The sequence below is a fragment of the Delphinapterus leucas genome, chromosome 1 (assembly GCF_059928025.1).
Source record: "Delphinapterus leucas isolate spDelLeu-1000000601 "Yukka" chromosome 1, BTC_Dleu_Yukka2, whole genome shotgun sequence".
Lineage (NCBI taxonomy): Eukaryota > Metazoa > Chordata > Mammalia > Artiodactyla > Monodontidae > Delphinapterus > Delphinapterus leucas.
In genome coordinates, this window is record NC_143129.1 from 116,685,758 (window position 1) to 116,709,655 (window position 23,898).

General features: G+C 39.2%; 1 protein-coding gene across 1 annotated transcript in view; it reads right to left on the bottom strand.

Annotated features, from left to right (window-relative positions):
- The window catches only part of SAMD13 (sterile alpha motif domain containing 13), a 38,637-nt gene extending 16,659 nt beyond the window's left edge, over positions 1-21,978 (bottom strand). Inside the window, exons 1-2 of the mRNA XM_022580972.3 lie at positions 21,917-21,978; positions 706-817 (exon numbers count right to left, since the gene is read on the bottom strand). Of these exons, the coding sequence (XP_022436680.1) occupies positions 706-817; positions 21,917-21,969 (165 nt within the window). The 5' untranslated portion in view covers positions 21,970-21,978. The remainder of the gene's footprint in view (positions 1-705; positions 818-21,916) is intronic.
- Between the last annotated feature and the right edge of the window lie 1,920 nt (positions 21,979-23,898).

Genomic DNA, 23,898 nt, shown 5'->3' on the forward strand with positions numbered 1-23,898 from the left:
CAGACAATTGGGAAGGACCCCCTGCTCCTCCTTCCCTCTCTCCAGTACCAACCCTGGACCTGAGCGAGGGAATTAACTTTTGGGGGCATCAACGTTGGGCCAGCACCTATCCTAGGCACTGTGCCTTCGCTGTCCTTTAATCCTCACGGCACCACCCTACCAAGTTAGGCATTGAGAGCCTCCTCTTACAGATGTGAAACCAAGACTCAGAGAGTCATAGTAATCTGTCTGGGGTCACACAGAGTTACAAGAACTAGGATCTGAGTCTATCTGAGTCTAGTGTCCTCTTTCCACTAGACTTTGCTCAGCACCCAGCAAGCAAACTGGAGGAGACTTGATCAACAGCTCAGGTGGTGCCAAGCCCAGAAGCAGACAAGGCTGCCTGTCTCTCAGCCAGATTGGTCCCTCCTTTCTCTTTCTTTTCTGCTCTCTAGTGTGTTTATGTGGAAGGTAGGGCTGTGCCGTCTTTCAGAAGATGCAGATGTTAAGGAGACTGAGCCCTCCTCTCTGCAGCTGTGACTGTGTCTCCTCTCCTCTCGGGGCTTGGGTTTTTCTCTTGCAGGAAGGAATCGGTAGCTTGTCACTCCTCTCCTGCCCTCTCCCACCCCCTCAGTTTCTCAGGGGCTGGGATGGTCGGGAGCCTCACTCAGCCTTCACCAGCGGGAGGTGATCATGTTCATCATGTGTTTCTCTAGACCGAGTTACCTGTTCCTGAAACGCACTAGCTTGCTCTTCGAATCCTGCGGTTCGGAAGTAATTGACGACATCCATCACGGCCCAGTCTGCAGGATCGGGTGGCCTCCCATTCTCCATGGAACTGCAAAATAACAATCAAGATGGCTGTCAGGGCAGAACATGCAAGTGTGTGCGGCTAGGCTCTCCACTCAGCCTCCCAGGGGCAGGCCTGGCCCAGCTCACTGCAACCAGAGGCCCAGATCCCAGTGTATGTGCCTCAGAACCAGAATCACTCATGCGTTTCTTGGGCTCAGAAGATCACTGCTCTCACTGGCTCAGTCACTCCTTTCTCTCTGAACCTTTAATATAAAGTATTTCCTCATGTATTGTTTTTTAATCCAGAGATATTAAGAGGGGTCCAGGGCTTCCCTGGTGGCGCAGTGGTTGAGAGTCCGCCTGCCAATGCAGGGGACGCGGGTTCGTGCCCCGGTCTGGGAGGATCCCGCATGCTGCGGAGCAGCTGGGCCCGTGAGCCATGGCCGCTGAGCCTGCGCATCCAGAGCCTGTGCTCTGCGACGGGAGAGGCCACAACAGTGAGAGGCCCGCGTACCGCAAAAAAAAAAAAAAAAAAAAAAGAGTGGTCCAGCGATTTCTGGCGGCCCACAATATGGCATTCATACCCCTGAGCTAAGAATACCAGACCTCTTACAATTTGGCCCCAACATGTCATCACTTTTCCCATCCCCAACCCCGCACATCCAGGGCTAAAGCCATTCCCCAACACACCATGCCCTTCACATGCTGTTCCAGCCACTGAATGCCCCCTCATTTTCCAACAAAATCCTACCCTTCCTACCAGTTCAAATGCCACCATCTCTGTAAGGCATTTTCTGGCTGCACCTGGGTAAGTGTTTGTTATAACATCCTCTGAGTTCAAGACCTCCATTCTAACTCCAACTGCAGCACTTTTCCCACTGGATTATACTCCGCTTATTAGACAGTCTCTAGGAGACTGTCTAATCTTTCTACAGAGATGTGGGCTGAAGAGGTACATTTGGACCAGGAGATGTGGGCTGAAGAGGTACATTTGGACCTGGACCATTTCTCACTTTATTATCCCTTGTGTCAAGTACATAGTTAGGAATTCAATCAATGTTCAGATGACTAGATGTTGATCAAGCATTAGTTTGAGAGGGTCTCTGGGTAACCTCCTCAATGGATTTAGAGAGGAGGGGAGGAAAGGTGGAAGAGAGAAAGAGTGGCAAGGACCTGCAGTTACTGTGACTCTTATTTCTGTATTTCAAGAGTATTTGTCTAGATTTCTCTATGCCTCGTCCGCAGTGATTCTTCCAGAGTGTACATCCCATCACATTGTTCCCCTGCTTCCAATCCTTCAAAGACTTCTTCCCATTGCCCTTTGGATAAATTCCAAATAGTTTCACTTGGCTCAGGAGGTCCTTCAGGACAAAGCCCCCTCCTAGCCCTCCAGCTGGGAATATATTGGTGAGTAAAACAGAAGGGTCATTACTCTTGTGAATACACAGCACTGTTGGGGTAGACCCTGATCGGTAATCATACGACTAAATGTACAGCCACACAATGTAGCTGAAGGATAGGCACTCTGTACTATGGCAGTTTGAGGGGCTAGGAGAGGCTTTCTTGTGGAAGTTTCTTTTGAGGTAAGGTCTAGAGAGCAGCCAGAAGGTTAACCGTATAAAGAAGTAAGCTGAAGATTATTCCAGGCTCTGTAGCAGGAATATACAGCCCAGGGAGCCATGCTGGTGTCAGAGGCCACATCAAGGATTCTGGGTTTTTGTCTATGAGCAATGGGACTTGTTAAATGGTCTGATGTAATGGGTGTGACCTGATCTGACTCACATTTCTAAAAAGAGGGTATTGGAGAGGAGCCAGAGGAGAAGAAGGGACCAAGCAAGAGATCATGGTGACTGAGACTATGGTGGAAAAGGAGAGAAGCATGTGGATTTCAAAAATATTTAACCAATAGAATCAGCATGACCTAGTGGTGGACTAGACATGAGAACAAAGGAGATCGAAGTGTCCTGGAACTGGATGGATGGTGGTAACTGCACTTAGACTGCATCCCCAGGTTTGGTTGGACATACTGAATGTGGGGTACCATCTATATCGAAGTTGAGATTTAATGTGGAACATGCGTCTGGAGCTCAAAGCAGACGGGTGGGCTAGAGGTACACAGCGGGGAGCCAGAAGTGTTTAGATGGCATGTGAAACCTTGGGAGGGGACGAGAGGAGAACTGGGCCTAGAATCAAGCTTGGGAAGGTCCAACATTTAGTGCAAGTTGAAAAGATTCATGTTACTTTTAATGGAAATGAAATTGCCCAGACTTTGGGGATTCCTGAAAGTCTTCAAACATCCAAAAGTCAAGGGTTGACCTGTGTCTCTGCCTTGTTCCCAGGATAATGTTTTGCTCATAGTAGGAACTTAAAATATTTGATTAAAAAAAGAAACCTCTCCTAGTTAAAGAAAAGGGAGTCACTAATCAATGGCACATGTGATCAACTACTTATCAACATAGCACTTAATTTAAAAACATTTAGAGCCAATGCTTGCTAGTTATAAGTATTTTCCCTTTTGGGCATAGAGATTGTGACTCTATAAATACTGCCCATGTACATACACACTCACGTACATGGTCACTCACACACGGCATGTGCCCCCCTGCCACCCTCCTACCATTTAACAGTCAATATACATGGGGAAAAACTATTTTTTACTCTAACACTGTTAAACATTAACATGTACTTTCAAATCAAGACTAAATGTGTTTTTAAAAAATTATACACATGCTGGGATTTTCCATCATCTCTTTAACATAAGCAATCATGAGCTGACACAGGGGACTCTCTTTTAGGTACCATTTTCCTTCCCTCTCTTGCTTAAGTTGGGCTTGAAAAATGTTTGGAAAGGATTCATTGTTTTCACAAATCTTTTAAGTTTTCTAGTCAGCTCGCTTCTAGCAGTGAGCACAGCGCCCCATCAGATGCACTTTTAAGTGCCCCAGAAAACATCTGAACTCACTCTCTCTGTGGTTGACTTCAATTAGCTGCCTTTCTTCATAAAGAATTGTTATCTAATTATGATAAAAAAAAACCTATGCTACATTGTAATTTTAGGATGGGAGGCTTTCCTGATTCTTATTCTGCTGGGATATGACATCATCACTTCCTCAGTTCTGAAATATTCTTGAGTACCAGCATTGCGGCAGAGAACAAAGGCTTTGCAAAACCGCTGGCAGTGTACCATGAAGAGCACCAGTAATGAGGAATGTCTCATACTTAGGGTGAGGGGATACACAGAAGAAGCCAGTGTTAGACCACTCACATCCTGAGAGGAGAAACTATCTGTCTCCATCTCTGCCTCTCTACAGCTCCCAGCACAGGTTGGACTGGTGTGTACAGTTGATACATGGCAAAGATCTGTTACATTAATGGAATAACAACCAGAGAGCATTTAGAGTCTACAATGTGCTTTTCACGCATAATCTATTATCAGCCTCCCAGCTCCTTGTGAACTGGCTACTATAACCTGTTTTTAGGAAACTAAGGCTCAGAAAGGTTAAGAACTCATCCCAAATCACATAGTGTATAAAGCCAGGATTGGGTTCCACATATGCTTGCCTCCAAATCTATGCTTTTTTTCACTCCATGCTCATTGATACAACAGATATTTACTAAAAGCCTACTGTCTTCTCAGTACTGTGCTAGAGGCAGGGTTACCAGGATAGGAATGCATATCCTTCAAGGAGCTGGCACTCTGGTGAGGGGAAGCAGCATACTCTAAGTATTAGAACTGGGTGGGGGGTGGGGGTGAACTGGTGCTATTGGGGATGCACGCACTGGAGGGCCCAGATAATTCTGCCTGACCAGGACACTTGAAGATTTTTAATGCAATTCTGAAAGGCATCAATTGCTTCAAACACACACTAAGTTCCTCCGTGAGAGGGCATGGCTTGCAGAAGCAGAAATATGCAGGCACACATTGTCACTTCTAGGTGATGTTAAAGAATGATGGATGATTTTGCTGGACCCGTCCAGTGGTTTCAGCAACAGTTTAAACGAGAAACCTGGAGATTATCCAAGGCCACATGATGGTGGGTGTTGGGGAGGCCAGAGTGCCAAAGCCAGATAAAACTATGAGGACATTTCAGAGGATGGATTTAAGCGTCACCTTTCTCCACTGGTAAAGCCAGTATGTCTCCTCAAGGACTGTTATTTGTGGCCAAACTGAGATACTTTGTTCCCTTTTAAGGGGACCATTCTCTCCAAATCTTTTCTTATAACTGATACATGTCAAATTCCAGGAGGAATTTAAATGGTGCTGTTTAAAACACCTCCCAGATGGTGGTTCCCACTGTGGCTGCTAATTCCGCACTGATGAAATGAGATGGCAGATATAAATGTTCCATTATCATTTGATACTTATTATTCATTATTGTCATAGCAAAATATTTCCTAGACTATAAGGTATAAAGATGATAAATTCATGAATATTTTTCCAAGCATGGAGGCTTTAAAAATATATATGTATGTTACCTTATTACAAAAAACTAGCAAGAAATGAAGGGCAGAATTTGTCTCCAATCCCATCACTTAATCAAATCAATGTCTCCATTTAACATAGTCACCTTTCAGTCCCTGTGCATATGGTTGGGTACATCATGTATGGATAAAAATTACATAATGTGTGAATAATTCACACTAGGAACTGATTATCCCTTAATTAAACAATCACCTCACTTTTAAAGAGAGCTAAAGAGACACAATCATGAGGACAGAAATGCAATAAGTAACAAATTTGGCAGATACATGCAGATAGAGACCTTATGATAAACGTTTTCATGTTGGCACATGATAATTTTAAGTGCTGGTGGCAAAAGTCTCCATTTCCCCTTTATATATTAGTGGAGGCAGATGAAAAATAGTTGAAACCCTTTCTCAGAATTTAGCGTGTGTATATTTTATGGCATTTATGATATTATAGATTCTGAGGGTTGATCAGACCAAAAGGAAACTCTGGATAAATACAGCCCATATGTGATTTCAAAACCCCATTATACTTATTAATTGCATTTCTGCTTTAAATTTCAGAGCAAAAGTTACCTCCTACTAGTTAATTATGGTGATATATTTATTTATCATGCTACTCTTATAAAGCTAATTCTCAATGTTACTTGTGTTTCCACTCAGAAATGCACTCTAACTTTGTACTTCCTTGATCTTTATAACTTATTTTCAAAATTAAATTAACCTGCTCTTTGCCCATATCTTAAATCAGCCTTTGGCTAAAAACAATGTAATTCTGATTGTAATAAATTAACATTGATCTCTCGGCCTAGGACATAGCTAAGAATGAAGAGACCAAATGAGCTTTAGTTTTATCTCCATTTTTTTCTCCCTCTCCCGTCATCCTAACAAGCAGGGATCTGGCTGAAAGACAGTTGGAGAAAGAGAAAGGATGATTCAAAGTTTCTTGACAGGACATTTTTCATTTTTTAATATCCAGCTAAATAAGAGTTGACTGCATTTAGCTGCAGCATACCCAAGCAACGAAAGTATTGAAAAAGCAAATAATTCTTCTGTATTTTTCAAATTCTTTAGCTTGGCATTCAGGGATTTAATTCAAACATAACTTTCCAGGCTTCTTTCCAATTCCAAGTTTGTACTGAAATCCAACCAGTCAACATCCTGGACTTTCCCATATCCACAGCTTTGGTTATGCTACTCAAAGCCCTGTCTGTTCAACTGCCAAGGATTAGAACCCTACTCATTTTTAAAAGATACTGGTTAAATGTCTCCTTCCTAATAACCCCAATCAATCTTCCATTCTAATAATGAATTAATTTTAACCTGCCCACAATGAGCCGGGTACTTGATAAGCCTTGGGAACTAATCTAGTGAAAAGGAAAATCTCAAGTCAACTGCATGATGAAGATGGTCATATGTGTTCCCTGTCTTCATTATTTGTAGTGAGGTGGATGGACCTAGAGTCTGTCATACAGAGTGAAGCAAGTCAGAAAGAGAAAAACAAATACCGTATGCTAACACATATATATGGAATTTAAGGAAAAAAAAAAAAGGTCATGAAGAACCTAGGGGCATGACGGGAATAAAGACACAGACCTACTAGAGAATGGACTTGAGGATATGGGGAGGGGGAAGGGTAAGCTGGGACAAAGTGAGAGAGTGGCATGGACATATATACACTACCAAACGTAAAATAGATAGCTAGTGGGAAGCAGCCGCATAGCACAGGGAGATCAGCTCAGTGCTTTGTGACCACCTAGAGGGGTGGGATAGGGTGGGAGGGAGGGAGATGCAAGAGATATGGGAACATATGTATATGTATAACTGATTCACTTTGTTATACATCAGAGACTAACACACAATTGTAAAGCAATTATACTTCAATAAAATGTTTAAAAAAATAAAATAAAATAAAAAAAAAAGCAAGTAAAGAACAGAAGGACTAGCTAGATGGAGGAAGGAGGGCAGTATGAGTCAGGCTGTGCTAGGTGTGTGGAGCCCTGAAACAGCAGTAACACCATGATCAGGTCCCAAGAACAGACGAGCCATCTTCCTGCATCATTTCTTTCCTCTTAACAGGCATCTTGCCTCAGGCTCATGGCTTTCCTCTGAAATCACATGGCACTCTGTCCTTGGCATATCTCTGCTGCGAATGTCTTCTGAACACCCCACCCCATCTTCTGAAAACAAATCTGCCTCTTTCCTCACCTGCTCTCAGCTTTCTAGTATAAAGACCTCTGAACTAGTGTAAATAAGGACACTCCTCTCAAGAGGACTCATGAATTTCTGTTTTTCATTTACTATCAGATGCAATTCATGCCCACATTCATAATAAACAAAAACATATGCACATTTCATATCCCGATCATTAATACTAAAGAAAACTGCATACAGATTGCCAGAAGAACTTTCCTTCCCTGCTCTGAGCCATGGCACAATGGTCACTATTCCAAAGAACTTAGTGTGGCTTTAATGCTGAGACAAACTCAGGTTTCCTTCAGTAGGGATATCAGTAGCACACCAGAATCTATGTAGAAAACAGCAACCCTTCAGAACTTCTAATGTATAGAAGATAACGTAATGCATGTTTGTGAATTCTGCTGGCATCAATTGGAACTCCTGTTGTTTTCACACTTAAAATATGATGATATGCTTAGCTGATTCTATAGTTTTACTCATTTTACTCTTTTGAAATGTATACTTCCTTAAGGCAGTTATTTACAATGGACAAAATTGTACAAGTCAAAAAAGTGAACAGACTCAATTCTTAACCCAAGTTGTCATTTAATTTAAGGGAATAACCAAACATAACCAAACTTTTAGCATAAGACCATATGATAAGACTGAATTGTGTCCCCTCCACCCCCAAAATTCATATGTTGAAGCCCTAACCCTCAGTGTGATTCTATTTGGGACTAGGGCTTTTAGGACATAGAGCAATTAAGGTTAAATGAGGTCATAAGGGTGGGGTCCTAATCCAATAGGATTGGTAGCCTTATAAGATCTGCATGCATGCAGTGAGGCAAGTCCATGTGAAGACATAATGAGAAGGCAACCATCTACAAGCCAGGAAGAGAGCTCTCTCCAGGTAATGAATCAGCCAGCATCTTGATCTTGGGCTTCCCAGCCTCCAGAACTCTGAGAAATACGTTTATGATGTTTAAGCCACCCAGTCTATGGCATTTTGCTAGGGCAGTCGAGTAGACTAATACACCATATATCAGAATGAGCAGACAGCCATAAAATACTAAGGAATTAACTTTGGCTTCACTAAGAAAAATTAAAATGCACCAATTAAAAGTATCACTGTTGGGCTTCCCTGGTGGCACAGTGGTTGAGAGTCCGCCTGCTGATGCAGGGGACACGGGTTCGTGGCCTGGTCCGGGAAGATCCCACATGCCGCGGAGCGGCTGGGCCCGTGAGCCATGGCCGCTGAGCCTGTGTGTCCGGAGCCTGTGCTCCACAACGGGAGAGGCCACAGCAGTGAGAGGCCCGCGTACCGCAAAAAAAAAAAAAAAAAAAAAGTATCACTATTCACTACCATATATTCTCTGTATTCAAGAATCCATACATATGGCACTCTGACTTATTCCACCAAACATATCTGCAGAAGGGTTATGACATCAGATCCTGATTAGAAAGGTCATTTTTCAGGTTTGAATTAGTGGCTCAGTTTACTCCCCTCCTTTCTTCTCCTTTTCTCTCCCTCTCTCTTTTCTTCCTCCTCACTTTCTTTTTTCCTCCCTTCCTCCCTCCCTCCCTTCTTTTCTTCCTAACAAACTATCTGTTAAGAAGTATTTGGTATTTAGCCACTTATACTGTCTTGGGAGTTCTATTTTTCCATGCTTTTACTATAGTGGTATCTTACATCATGATCACTCCCTGTTCCAGATTGCTGTTCCCTGGAAAGAACAGCATCCCAGGAACCATCACTCACTGTGTTCAGGTAGAATTGGGCAGTGTGGTTGTGGGGTTTGGGAAAGGTGTATGAAACAGAACACTCAGGAACTACCTAGCAAGCTGGTTACAATCTCCTCGTGGCTTTCAAAGAACATACATCTAAGGACTGCTGATCATTTACTTGACAACACAAAAGGACAGAAATATGAGTAAATGAACAAAAGCTGAAGCCAGTGATCAGACACACAATTACTTCTAACAGTTTCTTCTTCCTCCTTCCCTAAGGAGCCTGGCAAGACTTCCAGGCAAATAAATAAATATCCTGTGAAGTTATTTATTTAACCCTAGATGTGACCACTTCCGTTAGAGTTAGACCCCTGGCTGATGTGTGGGTTGCTGTATGTGTAAACACTGTTGGATTCTTTTTTATGAGGTAGTAATAGTAGCCACTGTTATTTTTGTTATATAAGAATTCTCTTTGATAATTCTACAATGAAGTCAGAGTTTTGAAATTCTAGCAATACAAATAATAATTTCTAACTCTACCCTAACATTTTACTTCTATCATTCACCTCCTAGTCCTCTAATTCACATGGGCAAAAATGACAACCTCTTTAAATTAATAATTATCTTAATATTTAACAGTTAACAGCCTTCAGAGAGGGCTATTCTAAAAGTTAGTGTTAATGCATATATGGCCAATTAATTTATGACAAATGAGCCAAGAATATACAATGGGGAAAGGACAGTCTCTTCAATAAATGGTGCTGGAGAAACAAGAGAGCCACGTGTAAGAGAATGAAACTGGACCACCATCTTACACCATACACAAAAATTAACTCAAAGTGGATCAAAGATTTGAATGTAAGACCGTAAGACCTGAAACCATAAAACTTGTAGAAGAAAACATAAATGGTAAGCTCTTTGACATCAGCTTGGCAATGATTGTTTTTTGGACCTGACTCCAAAAGCAAAGGCGACAAAAGCAAAATTAAACAAGTGGGACTGCATCAGACTAAAAATCTTCAGCACAGCAAAGGAAATCATCAACAAAATGAAAAGGCAAGATACTGAATAGGAGAAAATATTTGCAAATCCAAAATATATAAAGAATACATATAACTCAACAGCAAAAAATCAACAATCTAATTAAAAAATGGGCAGAGGATTTGAATATACATTTTTTCCAAAGATATGCAGATGGCCAACAGATATATGAAAAGATGCTCTACACCATTAATCATCAGGGAAATACAAACCAAAACCACAAGGAGATATCACCTCATGCCCTTTAGAATGGCTATTATCAAAACAAACAAGAAATAACAAGGGTTGGCAACGATGTGGAGAAAAGGGAACACTTGTGCACTGTTGGTAGGAGTGTAAATTGGTGCAGTCAGTATGGAAAACAGTAGGGAGGTTCCTGAAAAAAATTAAAAGTAGAACTACCATACAATCCAGCAACTCCATTTCTGGGTATCTATCTGAAGGAAGAAACCACTAAATCAAAAAGATATATGGACCCCCCCACACACATTCATTACAGCATTATTTACAATAGCCAAGACATGAAAGCAACCTGAGTGACCATCAATGGATAAATGGATAAAAAAATGTGGTATATATACACAATGGAATAGTATTCAGCCATAAAAAGGAAGGAAGTCTTTCCATTTTTGACAACATGAATGGACCTTGAGGGCATTATGCAGGGGAACTAAGTTAGAGAAAGACAAAAATGTATAATCTCACTTATATGTGGAATCTAAAAACAAAAAATAAAAAAAAAAACATTTTAAACCCCAAATCATAAATACAGAGAACAGATTGGGGGTTGCCAGAGGTAGGGCTTGGGGGTACACAAAATGGGTGAAAGTGGTGAAAAGGTACAAACTTCCAGTTATAAAATAAAAGTCATGGGGATGTGACATACAGCACAGTGACTATAATTAATAATACCGCACTGTATATTCGAAAGTTGTTAAAGGTAGTAGATCTTAAAAATTCTCATCACAAGAAAAAAAATTTGTAACTCTATATGGTGATGGATGTTAACTACACTTATCAAGGTGAACGTTTCACAGTATACAGAAATAATGAATCATTATGTTGTACATCTGAAACTAATATGCTATATGTCAACTGTATCTCAATATTTCAAGTTAGTATTTTAATATTAAAGTGAATTTAAAACTTTCCAACATTCATTACTAAGAAAAGTATCACTTGACTGATTTTAAAAGAAATGTTATTTCCAAAATTAAAAGAGTCTTTGCTTCATAATAAAACAACAAACTGAACACAAAGGCAGAGGAAGATGGTGAGATACATGTGCAAGAAAAGGCGTGGTTTTAATAAGAAAGAGCTTCTTTTGAAAGTTGCTAAACTTTGTTGCTGTGAACTTTCTCTTGCAGTAGAGCTTCTCCACTGAGGGCTGAGGGGCATGGTGGTGGTGGGGAGATAAACCACTTGTTGTTGAGAAGCTGCTAACTTACTATTAGCATCTATTGTGTGGGAACATTGGTTCCTACTCCATCCTAGGAGAAAAGGGAAGAAGGGAAAAAAGACCAACTGATGAAAAAGGGAGTAAGATTAAGTGAATGGGAAGAAAAAATTCACATTGTATACTTGTAAGTTGTACAGATATGAACATACATGTGAAACACCTAGAATTTTTTTTAGAATTCATTGAAAATTCTAACATGGATCTAACATGGCTAAACATAGATCAATGGTAAGAGTGTCATGTACCAAGGTTTTGATTAATCCAAAAATCTGTGTATCTGAAATCCACAAAAAAAGAACACTATGATCCCATTTGTTCAGTAAAGGTTTATGTGTACTTTATATACATATACATATGGATACAGAGAGTATTTGTACAGAAACTGTCTAGAAGGACACATTCCAAACTATTACGATGGCTCCCTCTTAGATATTTAGTTATTTTTAAACTTAACAAACACTATGAATCCACCAGGCAAAATAAAACCTATAATCTTGACAATAATTATATCTATCCCATGCCTGTGTCCCCCACCTGAGGTAATCATCCTCAACCTTATATTCATTTAACCTTTCTCCCTGTGCACATGTGCAAGAGCTTGTCTTGGCTATATACCTGTGCAATATGGTAGCCTCTAATCACATGTGGCTGTTCAGCATTAAAAATTTGACTAAGAAACTGGGTCTTTAATTTTCTTTAATTAGTTTAAATTTAAATTTTGAACTGGTATAAATTATGTTTCTGATAAACACAACTTCATTGTTTTGGTGTAACAACATTTCACTTTAACCACTGAATCGCCCAGGATACTACTGTTGAATTAAAGTTCTATCAGATGCAAGTCTCCTCTCTAGTTTTACACATAAACACATGGCAATCTAGTTGGTATCCACACATTGACTCAGGTCAAATGATCTTTTCTATGCACCCATGTAATATTGTAATGTGTTTGATGCAGACAGTGCAAGTTATGAAAATCTCTTCATGTGCTGTACTGGTAATTAATAGTCTTACTATTTTAATTTTAATATAATTAAATATTTTTTATTTAAAAATAAGTATGTATAAATTTTAAAATTTAAAAAGGAGGCATAGGAGGAGTCAAGATGGCAGAATAGGAGGATGCAGAATTTGTCTCTCCTCACAAGTACATCAAGAGTACATCTGCAAATGGAACGATTCTCACAGAGCACCTGCTGAACATTAGCGGAAGACTTTGGACACCTGAAAGGACAAGAAAAATCCCCTCACAACTGGGTAGGACGAAAGAAGGAAAAACAGAAAAGAGGAATCAAAAAAGGGACCTACAACCCTGGGGCATTTGTGGGAAGTGGGAGGGGCACCCATCTGAGCAGGCTTGCCCGCCCCTCAAGCCAAGGTCACCTTGACCCGCATAGGCTCCAGGGTCTTGAGCACCACCCATTCCAAAACCTCCTTGGGAAACAGACCTGGGCACCCCTGCCTGAGACAGGAATCCACCAGTGCTGGTGGGGGCTGAGTGCTAAAGCGTGAGGTTAAGAGAGCAGATCCAGGGAGAGGACTGCTGTTGGCTGTGCAGATACAACAGAGGGGATGGGAGTAAGGGGCTCTGCGGCTGGGAATGCCCCTAGCAGAAGTGTGGTCTGCCTAGGAAATGAGGTGCCATCGTTGAGTGGCATGCAATGGGTGGGGCCACCACCAGCCTCACATGCCAGCCCCTGCCTCCGTGCGCACTGGGAAGGACTCCACCAGAGCGAGTGTGCCCCAGTCTGTTGCAACCGCCTGCTGGTCTCTGCCGCCACAGGCACTTGGTGCCTACCCCAGTTGTGGCTGCCACACCCCTCCCTGGCCTGAGTAAGTGTGCCCCAATCAGCCACTGCTTTTTCTCCCTCTCGCCTGGGTGGGGAACAGACGCCTGAGGGTGGTGCACACGGAGAGGTGGGGCCAAAACAAAAGCTGAGCTCCAGGGGCAGTGTGACTACACAGGCCATGGATTAAGCCTCCGTGATCAGCTTGGTAAATCCTGCAACTGACAAAGGATTAATCTCCAAAATATACAAACAGCCCATGCAGCTCAATATCAAAAAAACAAACAACACAATGCAAAAATGGGTGAAGACTTAAATAGACATTTCTCCAAAGAAGACATACAGATGGCCAACAAACACATGAAAAGATGCTCAATATCACTAATTATTAGAGAAATGCAAGTCAAAACTACAATGAGATATCATATCACACCAGTCAGAATGGCCATCATTAAAAAATCTACAAACAATAAATGCTGGCGAGGGTGTGGAGAAAAGGCAACAGTCTTACACTGTTGGTGGGAATGTAAATTGACAAAGCCACTATGGAGAACAGTATGGACATTCATAAAAAACTAAAAATAGAACTACTATATGATCCAACAATCCCACTACTGGGCATATACCCAGAGAAAACCATAATTCAAAAAGACATATGCACCCAAATGTTCACTGCAGCACTATTTACAACAGCCAGGACATGGAAGCAACCTAAATGTCCATCAACAGAGGAACAGCTAAAGAAGATGTGGTACACATATAGAATGGAATATTACTCAGTCATAAAAAGGAACGAAATTGTGTTATTTCCAGAGACCTGGGTGGACCTAGAGACTGTCATTCTGAGTGAGGTCAGAAAGAGAAAAACAAATATAGTATATTCACACTTATATGTGGAATCTAGAAAAATGGTTTAGATGATCTTATTTGCAAAGCAGAAATAGAGACACAGTTGTAGAGAACGAGTGTATGGATACCAAGAGGGAAGGGGGTGGTGGGATGAATTGGCACACGGGGATTGACATATATACCCCACTATGTATAAAATAGGTAACTAATGAGAACCTACTGTATAGCTCAGGGAACTCTACTAAGTGCCTTGTGGTGACCTAAATGGCAAGGAAATCCAAAAACGAGGGGATATATATACACATATGGCTGATTCACTTTGCTGTACAGCAGAAAGTGACACAGCAGTGTAAAGCAACTATAATCCAATAAAAATAAAATGAAATAAAATAATGAAAAGGAGGCATACTACTGACGCAGAATCTAAAGGACATGCAGAAAGTAGCACTAGAACCAGAATAGTAAAGAAAAAGGAGCCTGGCTAAAAGTATGTCGGAAATTTCATGATGAACAGCAATTGCAATTTGTTGGAGCAGAGCAAAAGGAAAAAAGCTGTTTGTTTGTTGTGTAAAAAATGGACAATATTGAGACATTTTTAGCAAAGACATAGTGAATTTGGTAACTTGCTTCTCAACAGTCAAAAAGAATCGATGACATTAGTCATTCAATCAAAATTAAATGTACAATGAAACATTTTGAAGCGATTTTAAACAGAATCTGAGCTGATTCTGTATCTGTATGATACTGATGTTCAGTCTTCTGAAGCAGATTCCTGAAAAGTGTCATGTATACCATTGTTAAATCATTCAGTAAATATTTGCAAATGCTACGGATCAATGCCAGACAATGGAATTCTTAAAAGAAATAGAACACAATACATTTAATATCTGTGTTCTTTGCCTGTACTTGTTGGTTAAGTCATGGAAGAAATATACAAAGATTAATTGTATTGTTAAGTCCAATTCAAGATTTCATTAAAACAAAAAAATGCTCTCCAAATATTCAATAATTAAAGACAAAAAATACTTAAAGACAAAAAAATGGCAGAGTAATTTATATTTTCTCATTGATATCAGACTACATGTAAATGAGCTTAATTTGAAGCTCCTAAAAATAAGGAAATGCTGATTTGTAGCCTAGCTAACCTAGCTAAACAGGCACAAAATTTCGTGTTAAAATTGAAACTTTTCAGAGTACAATACAATGAAATTAATTTTACACATTTTCTAACATAAATCAATTTTAAGAAAAAGTTGAAGAATGATTTGCTGACATTGATAAATTTATAGTTGCTTATAAATTTATGCAATACCCTTTTGAATTTAATGTTAAAAATATGACTTAAGTATCAGTAAACTTATTTAACTTGGACAGAGATAGTTTTGAAACTGATGCTATTGCTTCAAAGTCAAATCAAATCTTCTAAAAAAAAGAAGAACCAGTTGTGTTAATGTACATGCATACATTAAGAGAAAATAATTTTTTGGTACGTGATTAATTTATTGGGACTTTTAGGTATGTTTGGAATTATTAGGGTATGTGATTCTGCTTTTTCAATTGCAAATTTTATGAAATCTAATAGAGATCAAGCATTTCTAATAAAAATTTGGCATCCAAATTGAGACATACTCTAAGTATAAAATACATAGTGGATTTATAAAATTTAGCATGAAAAATGTAAACTATCTCATTCATAATATGCTATATTGATTACAGTTCAAAATGATAACATCTTGGGTATTTTCAGTCAAATATAAAATATACTAAAATTAATTTCATATGTTTAAATATGACCACTAGAAAATTTTAAATTACATACATGTCTCAAATATCGTTTCTACTGAGCAGCACTTGTATATATCCAGAAACGGAATGGCTGAGTTATAAAATATTTTATGGTTCTACACTTGAAAATAATGCCAAATTGTTTTCCAAAGTCTCTGGATTATCAGCATCAACATCACCAGAGAACATGTTAAAATGCAAATTCCCAGGCTGAATCAGAAACTCTGGAGATGTGGCCCAGCAATCTGTATTTCCAAGTGACACAAACTCAAGTTTGAGAAATCACTGTCCTAGTACTTAGAACAGACTTTAAAATACTCTGTACTTAGAAGAAATATGCCATTTTGGAAAGGGAAGTCCTGTCTTTGTTATGGTCATATTTTTGAATGTTTGCAACATCTACAAATCTTGGAGACAAAAATAGGCTTTTATAGCCTCCTGGTAGTGAGAGCCATGCCTCTGGTGAAAGTGACTGAAAGCCACCTTTAAACAACCTAGTCACCCTAGTGCAGAAGAAAGGACTCAGGCTTCAGAACCCGAATACCAGCACCAGCACTCCTTAGTTCTGAACTCTTAAAAGGTCTTTTACCTCCTGGAGCTTTGGTATTCTCCACTATAAAGTGGGAATTATAGCATATACCTCAAAATATGGTTGTGAGGATTAACAAGGCTCACACAAAGTGCTAGACACAGAAAAGGGACATCATAAATAGTAGCCTTATAAAACTAAAGCTCTGATCAGGAGCATGTGGCCAGTGAATAAGAGCCATTATCCTAGGCTTCTTTGGAAATGACCCTTTGTGAAGTACATTCCCTAGTAAAGCAACTATATTTTCCATATCTGGAAAACAAAATGGAAGCAACTGTGAGCCCCAGTTTGGGCAGATCTCAGAAAGAGCCTTAAAACTCTATGTTTAGGAATTCTGTATTATAATCTAACTCTACCCTGCCCAACATGTTAGCCGATAGCCACTTGGCTATATAAATTAACTGCAACTTCTATTTCTGATCAAGATGGAGTAACGGGGCCCAGATTTACCCTTCTGCCTAAAACAACTAAAAAAGTAGACAAGATGTATGAGAATGGCACTCAAGGCATTCACTGGACATAGGCAATAAAGAACAGTGACCCCTGAGGGATGGGAAACAAGCAAGGTAAGCCGTATCCACTTTCTGCCTGAAGAGAGATTTTAGGCTGTGCCCAGGAAACAGTTCTAGAGAGGAGAGAGCTACACAGAGAGAACTCTGGAGAGGTGTAGAGGCTTCCCATCAAGTGCTCAGCAGAGTACTGATTATCACATACACATGAGGAAACAGGCTGGGGAAAGAACCACGAAAAAGAGACAACAATCCTTAGAGATCACACAGAGATGGGAATGGTGCCTGTTTCCATCTGCCAGAGAGGAAAATCTCATCATTCAGGAGCATTGGTTAGAGTACAAAGATGGGTCTTACTTCAATAAAAGGGGAAAAATACCCTTAAATACAGCTCTAGTCCTGCACAACAATGCTTAAAAGAATCAAATTGTTTGTTTCCAAGTAATTTAGGCACATCCCAGGACAAAGATCAGGAATATTTTTAGGAATACAAAAATATCCAACACCTAACAAAGTAAAATTCACAATACCTGACTTATAATAAAAAATTACCAGGCATGCAAAGAAGCAGAAAAATATGACCCATAATGAAGAGAAAAGCCAATCAACTGAAGCTGACTGAGAAATGATAGAATTAGTAGACAAGGATGTTGAAACAATTATTATGAATATATTTCATATGTTCAGAAGCTAGAGGGAAGAACATGTTAAGTGAAGACATGGAAGATATAAAAAAAAGACCAAGTTGAACTTCTAGAGATGAAAACTACATCATCTGAAATGAAAAATGCATTGGGTGGGATTAACAAGAGATTATACATTTCAGAAGAAAAGATTAGTGAACCTGAAGGGGAGGCAGTAGAAACTATCCAAAATGAAACACAGAAGAAAGACTGGAAAAAAATTAACAGGGCATCAGTGAATTGTGGGGCAATATCAAGCGATTAAATAAACCTATAACTGGAGTCTCCAAAGGAGAAGCGGAGGGGGACTAAAAAAAAATTTAAAAATAATGGTTGAAAACTTCTAAACTTGATGAAAACTAAGTCCACAAATCCAAAACACAAAACAAACTTCAAACACAAGAAAGATGAAGAAAACTACACGGAGTCTCATAATCAAATTGCTCAAAAATAAACGATAAAGAGAAAATTTTAAAAGCAGACAGAAAAGAAAGACACATTTATACAGAAGAACAAAGACAAGAAAAAGAGTAAATGTTTTCTCTTAACATCAGGAACAAAATTAGGATGTCTAATCTCACCACTTCTATTCAGCTTTTTACTGGAGGTCCTATTCAGTGCAATAAGGTAGGAAAAAGAAATGAAAGGCATCCACACTGGGAAGGAAAAAGTAAAACTGTCTTTACTCACAAGACATAACTGTCTATGTTAAATATCTGATAGAATCTATGAAAAAGCCACTAGAAGTAATAAGTGAGTTTAGCAAGGTTGTAGGATACAAGGTCAATATAAAAAAAATCAATTGTATTTCTATATACTACAACAAACAACTGGAAATTCAAATTTAAAAAGCACTGCCATTAATAATAGCATAAAAATATGAAACATGTAGGGATATAGACAAAAGGTGTGTAAGACCTGCACACTGAAAACTATAAAACATTGCTGAGAGAAATTAAAGAAGACCTAAGTTAACAGAGAAAAATGCTATGTTAATGAGTTGGAAAACACGATATTGCTAAGATGTCAATTCTCCTTAAATTGATCTATAATTCAATGCAATGCCAATCAAATCACCAGCAGGCATCTTTCTGGTAGAAATTGACAAGCTGATTCTAAAATTTATATGGAAATTCAAAGGACTAGGAGTGCCAAAACTAGTTCCAAAAAGAACAAGTTGGATGGCTAATACTACCTGATTTCAAGGTATATTATAAAGCTATAGTTATCCAAACAGTGTTGTATCGGCATAAATATATACAAAAATATCATTTGAATAAACTAGAGTCCAGAAATAGATCTACACATATATGATCAATTATTTTTCAACAAAGTTGCAGAGACAATTCCAAAAATGGTGCTGGAACAACTGGATATCCACAGACAAAAAAAACAACCACTGTGACCACCACCAAAAGAAAGACTTTAATCCTTATCCCACACCATGCACAAAAATTAACTCAAAAATCATAGTCCCAAATCTAAGAAAACATAAGACAAAATCTTTGTGACCTTGGGTGAGGCAAATATTTCTTAGATGTGACAGCAAAAGCACTATCCATAAAATAAAAAATTGATAAATTGGACTTCATCAAAATTTAAAACTTCTGGTCTTTGAAAGGCACTGTAGAGAGAATGAAAAATAAACAAATCACACACCACAAGAAAATATTTTCAAATCATGTACATGATAAAGGATTTGTATCCAGAATATATAAAAACTCTACGCAATAATATATTAAAAAACCAGCCCAATAAGAAATGGGCAAAAGATGTGAACAGTACTTAAGAAGTCTATGGATAAAATAAGCACATGAAAAAATGCTCAATATCATCGGTCATTAGGGAAATGAAAATTAAAACCACACCTAATGACATAAAGAGCAGTGATCACACCAAGTTCCTGAGCATATAGAACAACTGGAACGCTCACACTGCTGGTGGGAATGTAAAATGGGACAACTAGTTTGGAAAACAGTTTGGCAATTTCTTACAAAGTTTAACATACACCTACCACACAGCCCAGCCACTTCATTCCCAGGGATTTATCCAAGAGAAATGAGTATGTCCACACATAGACCTGTACACAAGTGACCAAAGTGGCTTTAATTGTAATCCCTAAAAAAATGGAAACGATCCAAATGTCCATCAACAAGTGGGTGGATAAACAGTGAACAAACTATTGTATATCCATACAATGAAATACTACTCAGTAATGAAAAGCAACAAACTATTGATACACACTATAACATGAATAAATCCCAAATTAATTATTCTGGGTGTAAGAAATCAGACCCATTCCCTCCTCCCAAAAAAGTACATTATGAATAATTCCACTTATATAAAAATCTAGAAAAAGTAAACTAATCTACAGTGATAGCTTATCAGTGGTTGCCTGGGGATATGAGGGAAGGGAAGGGCAGGAAGGAGAAATTACAAAGGTTTATGAGGAACCTTTGTGGGTGATAGATATGTTTATCCTAATTTTGGTAATGGTTTCATGGCTGTATACAAATGTCAAAACTTATCAAATTTTATACTTTAAACACATGCAGTTTATTATATGTCAGTTATATTTCAATGAAGCTGTTAACTTTTAAAGTTGATTTAAACTGAGTAAAATTAAAAGTTCAGTTCATCTACACTAGTCACATTTCAAGTTTTTAATTGCCACATGCAGGTCATGGCTATCATTGTGGACAGTTCAAGTGTAGGACACTTTCATCACTGCTCAGAGCAGCTGATCTAACTAACACATTGAAAAAGCACCTGTTTCTTTCATTCCTCCTCCATCTACCTACCCCAAACTTCAAAACTGGAAATAAGCATGGCAGCATGGCACTGATATATAAATTACGGGAGAAGTTTTTTTGTTTTGTTTTTTGTTTGTTTGTTTGTTTTGCGGTACGCGGACCTCTCACTGTTGTGGCCTCTCCCGTTGCGGAGCACAGGCTCCGGACACACAGGCTCAGCGGCCATGGCTCACGGGCCGAGCCGCTCCGCGGCATGTGGGATCTTCCAGGACCGGGGCACGAATCCGTGTCCCCTGCATCGGCAGGCGGACTCTCAACCACTGCGCCACCAGGGAAGCCCACGGGAGAAGTTTTAAAAGCAGATTTTATTAAGTTTAATGTAAGTTTAATGTAAAATACACCTTCCATTCATAAACATATATAGCACACTATTTCCTCACTTAGGTATCACAGCTTCTATGGATTACATTTAATTAGTTTCTTCCAAAGCTCAAGTTGAAGGCAATTTTAAACTGACATGGGAAAAATGAAACAGACAGCACTGTCTCGAAACATACTTTTACCTTGTAAGCCAAGTGGTTATAGCTAAAATATAACTCATAAAAGAGAATATACATTTTTTTCATATACTTACAGATATTTTATGAGTTACTCTGAAATACGTAGCGTGTTTCAGAATACGCTACATAATGCAACTAAATTTTCTTATTTAAAAGAATCAAGCATATAACTCACAATAAATATAAACACAAGTTTCAACTGTAAGAACAGATGTAAAAAGAGAAGACTATGGTATATATGGAAATGTTTCACATTCAAGTTCATAAAATTAGGACAGAGAAGTCGTTAAACTTAGTATTCTTACTGACACTTTTTTCCTTCTCTCCCTATAGCTTTCAGTTTTGAGAGGGGTGATTTTATTAAAAAAGACTCAAACTCTCTTTTCTGTTTCCTCCTACCACCACCTCACCCCTCCGTGTAGCCTGTGGACTTGGGAGGCAGAGTCTATGTTTGCTCTGTGTTTTTGTCTCAGTATACAGAACTCAGGGCTGGAATCTTCAACCCGCCCTGTTCCAAAGGCTGATACACTAAACCTTGATGCACAGTTTGATGTCTGAGTCATCTCTGTCTTAGAAATGGATACAGAAAAAGGCAATTGGAGCTGGGGGGAGAGGGGAGGTTGGTGGCCAGTGTAGACCAATCAACCAAGACAACCCCCAAACAGTGTATTGTACTCGATAAGCAAGAAGTATAAAAATAGAACCCAAGTCCCTCTGTTGTTTGTAGAAGCAGAACTCACAAGCCAGTTTCACTTACTTTTTTACACCGACAGAGCCATTTTCCTTGTTTTCCATGTCAACAGATAGCATGGGGAGGCTGCAGGTTTCCTTTACTTCAGCAACTAATCAATAAGGGAGAAAAGCTTGTGTTTAATTCTTAGAAAGTGAGAGAAGAATATATATTCTGAATCGGAAACATAATGGCCCCTTTTACAGCCTCACACCAGTTCACGTATGTTTGCTTACATCTCTAGTTCCCTCAGCGACCGGAGAGACGTGATTAAACCTAAAGAACTGGAGGAGACTATTGGGGTGTGCTTTCATCTGTACTGGCACTCCCTGCCTTGACAATAAGCATTTGCAAATGAAATTGAATCCTTGTTCAAAACAAGTGCTGTGTGAACTGGCACAGCTTCCTCCAGGTGCCAAGCTCTCACTTAAGACATTGTAACTTATAAATGAGTCAAAGTCGAGAAAAACAATCCCCCTTTTCCTCCCCTTCCCACCGCGGGCTATGATTTCTTCTTTTCTTACTGTATTTGTTTTTCTGTCCACTCCCACTGCTCCTCTGTTTTTTCATTGCGATGCAAAAGAGCACTTAAAGCTTTCGTCAGCAAGTATTCCCCTACCTCACATATTCTCAATGAAAACCTCAAAAACCCATCTGTGAGATGGCCACACTGTGGTAAATCTGGAAGCTCACAAAAATGTCAGATAGCCCTTAGCACAGAAAGGTGGTGCTGGTGTGTGTGTGTGTGTGTGTGTGTGTGTGTGTGTGTGTAAGAGAGGGTAGGCAACTCGTTAGATTTATATAAAAATCATCAAAACATTCAAGGAGATATAGTAGCATCCATCACTTTGTCCTTTTGTTTAGTAGGAAGAGGACTGAAAAAATAAAATCCCTCCACAATTAATATGCAATTATCAAGATGAAAAATCTATGAACAAAACTGCTGGAAAAAAAAAACTAGTTCTGAAACGTGCTTGTTCTTCTGCAGCTGAAGCCATAAATTAAATACATTTCCTCTCAAATCACTTTATACTTCGGCACTCCTTCCCCTAGGGATTACTCTGACATGACAAGTGCATCATTCATTTAGTATATTCACAAGATTTTATCACTGTTAGAGAAGTAGATGATTAACAAATAATACTGTTAAGTGTGGGATTATCTTCACTGCTGATACATACACACACGCACGCACACACACACACACACACACACACACAAACTTCCAGTCGCTAAACCACTTAGATCATCCATAGAGAAATCCAACATTTAAGATACATATAGATATGAACATACATCCACACACCGTTACAGAGTAGACAGAAGACAGTGCAGCTTACTCCATGTCAAAAGAATGATTTCACTTCAGTTGGAAACTGTTACACATTCACCATTTTCTAAGCATCTCAGAAACAAAACAAAACAAAACACTCACAATGATACTCTGCAACACCACACTACATTGTCTTATTATTATTTTCTTTTTTTGTGGAAGAGTAAAAAGAAAACCTACCTAGAAGCAACTAAAACATGTCATTTTTTATAGGCTTATCAAGAACAGCCAAAGAAACCCCAATGTTTTCTTTCACAAAGTAGGCTGGCAAAGGAATTCAATAAGGAGGTACAATTTGACACAGTGAAATAAAACCAGGCTGGCTCTCAGCCAACATGACGTTAGGAATCACACACAAGCTGCACCAACTGCCTTCTGGTTCATGGCTGACTTTTTAAAGCTACAGTGTGCCTGTTCACTTTTGCTAACTACCTTCAGCACAATTAGTGGAAGTGAGTGAATCATGAGTCTCCAAACTGCAGAATTCTCCCTGCACCTGTCTTGTTCAAAGAAAAACAAGCTATATCAAGAGCCTCTTATTTTCTCCCTCCCCTTCATTGTTTCTGCATCATATGTCTTTGCTGCTGTTCTGAGCATGAATGCCATGTGTCAAACTATTTCTTTTTCTTTCCTGTAGGAGAAAAGAGAAAATAAGAGAAAGCCTGGTGCTTAGGCG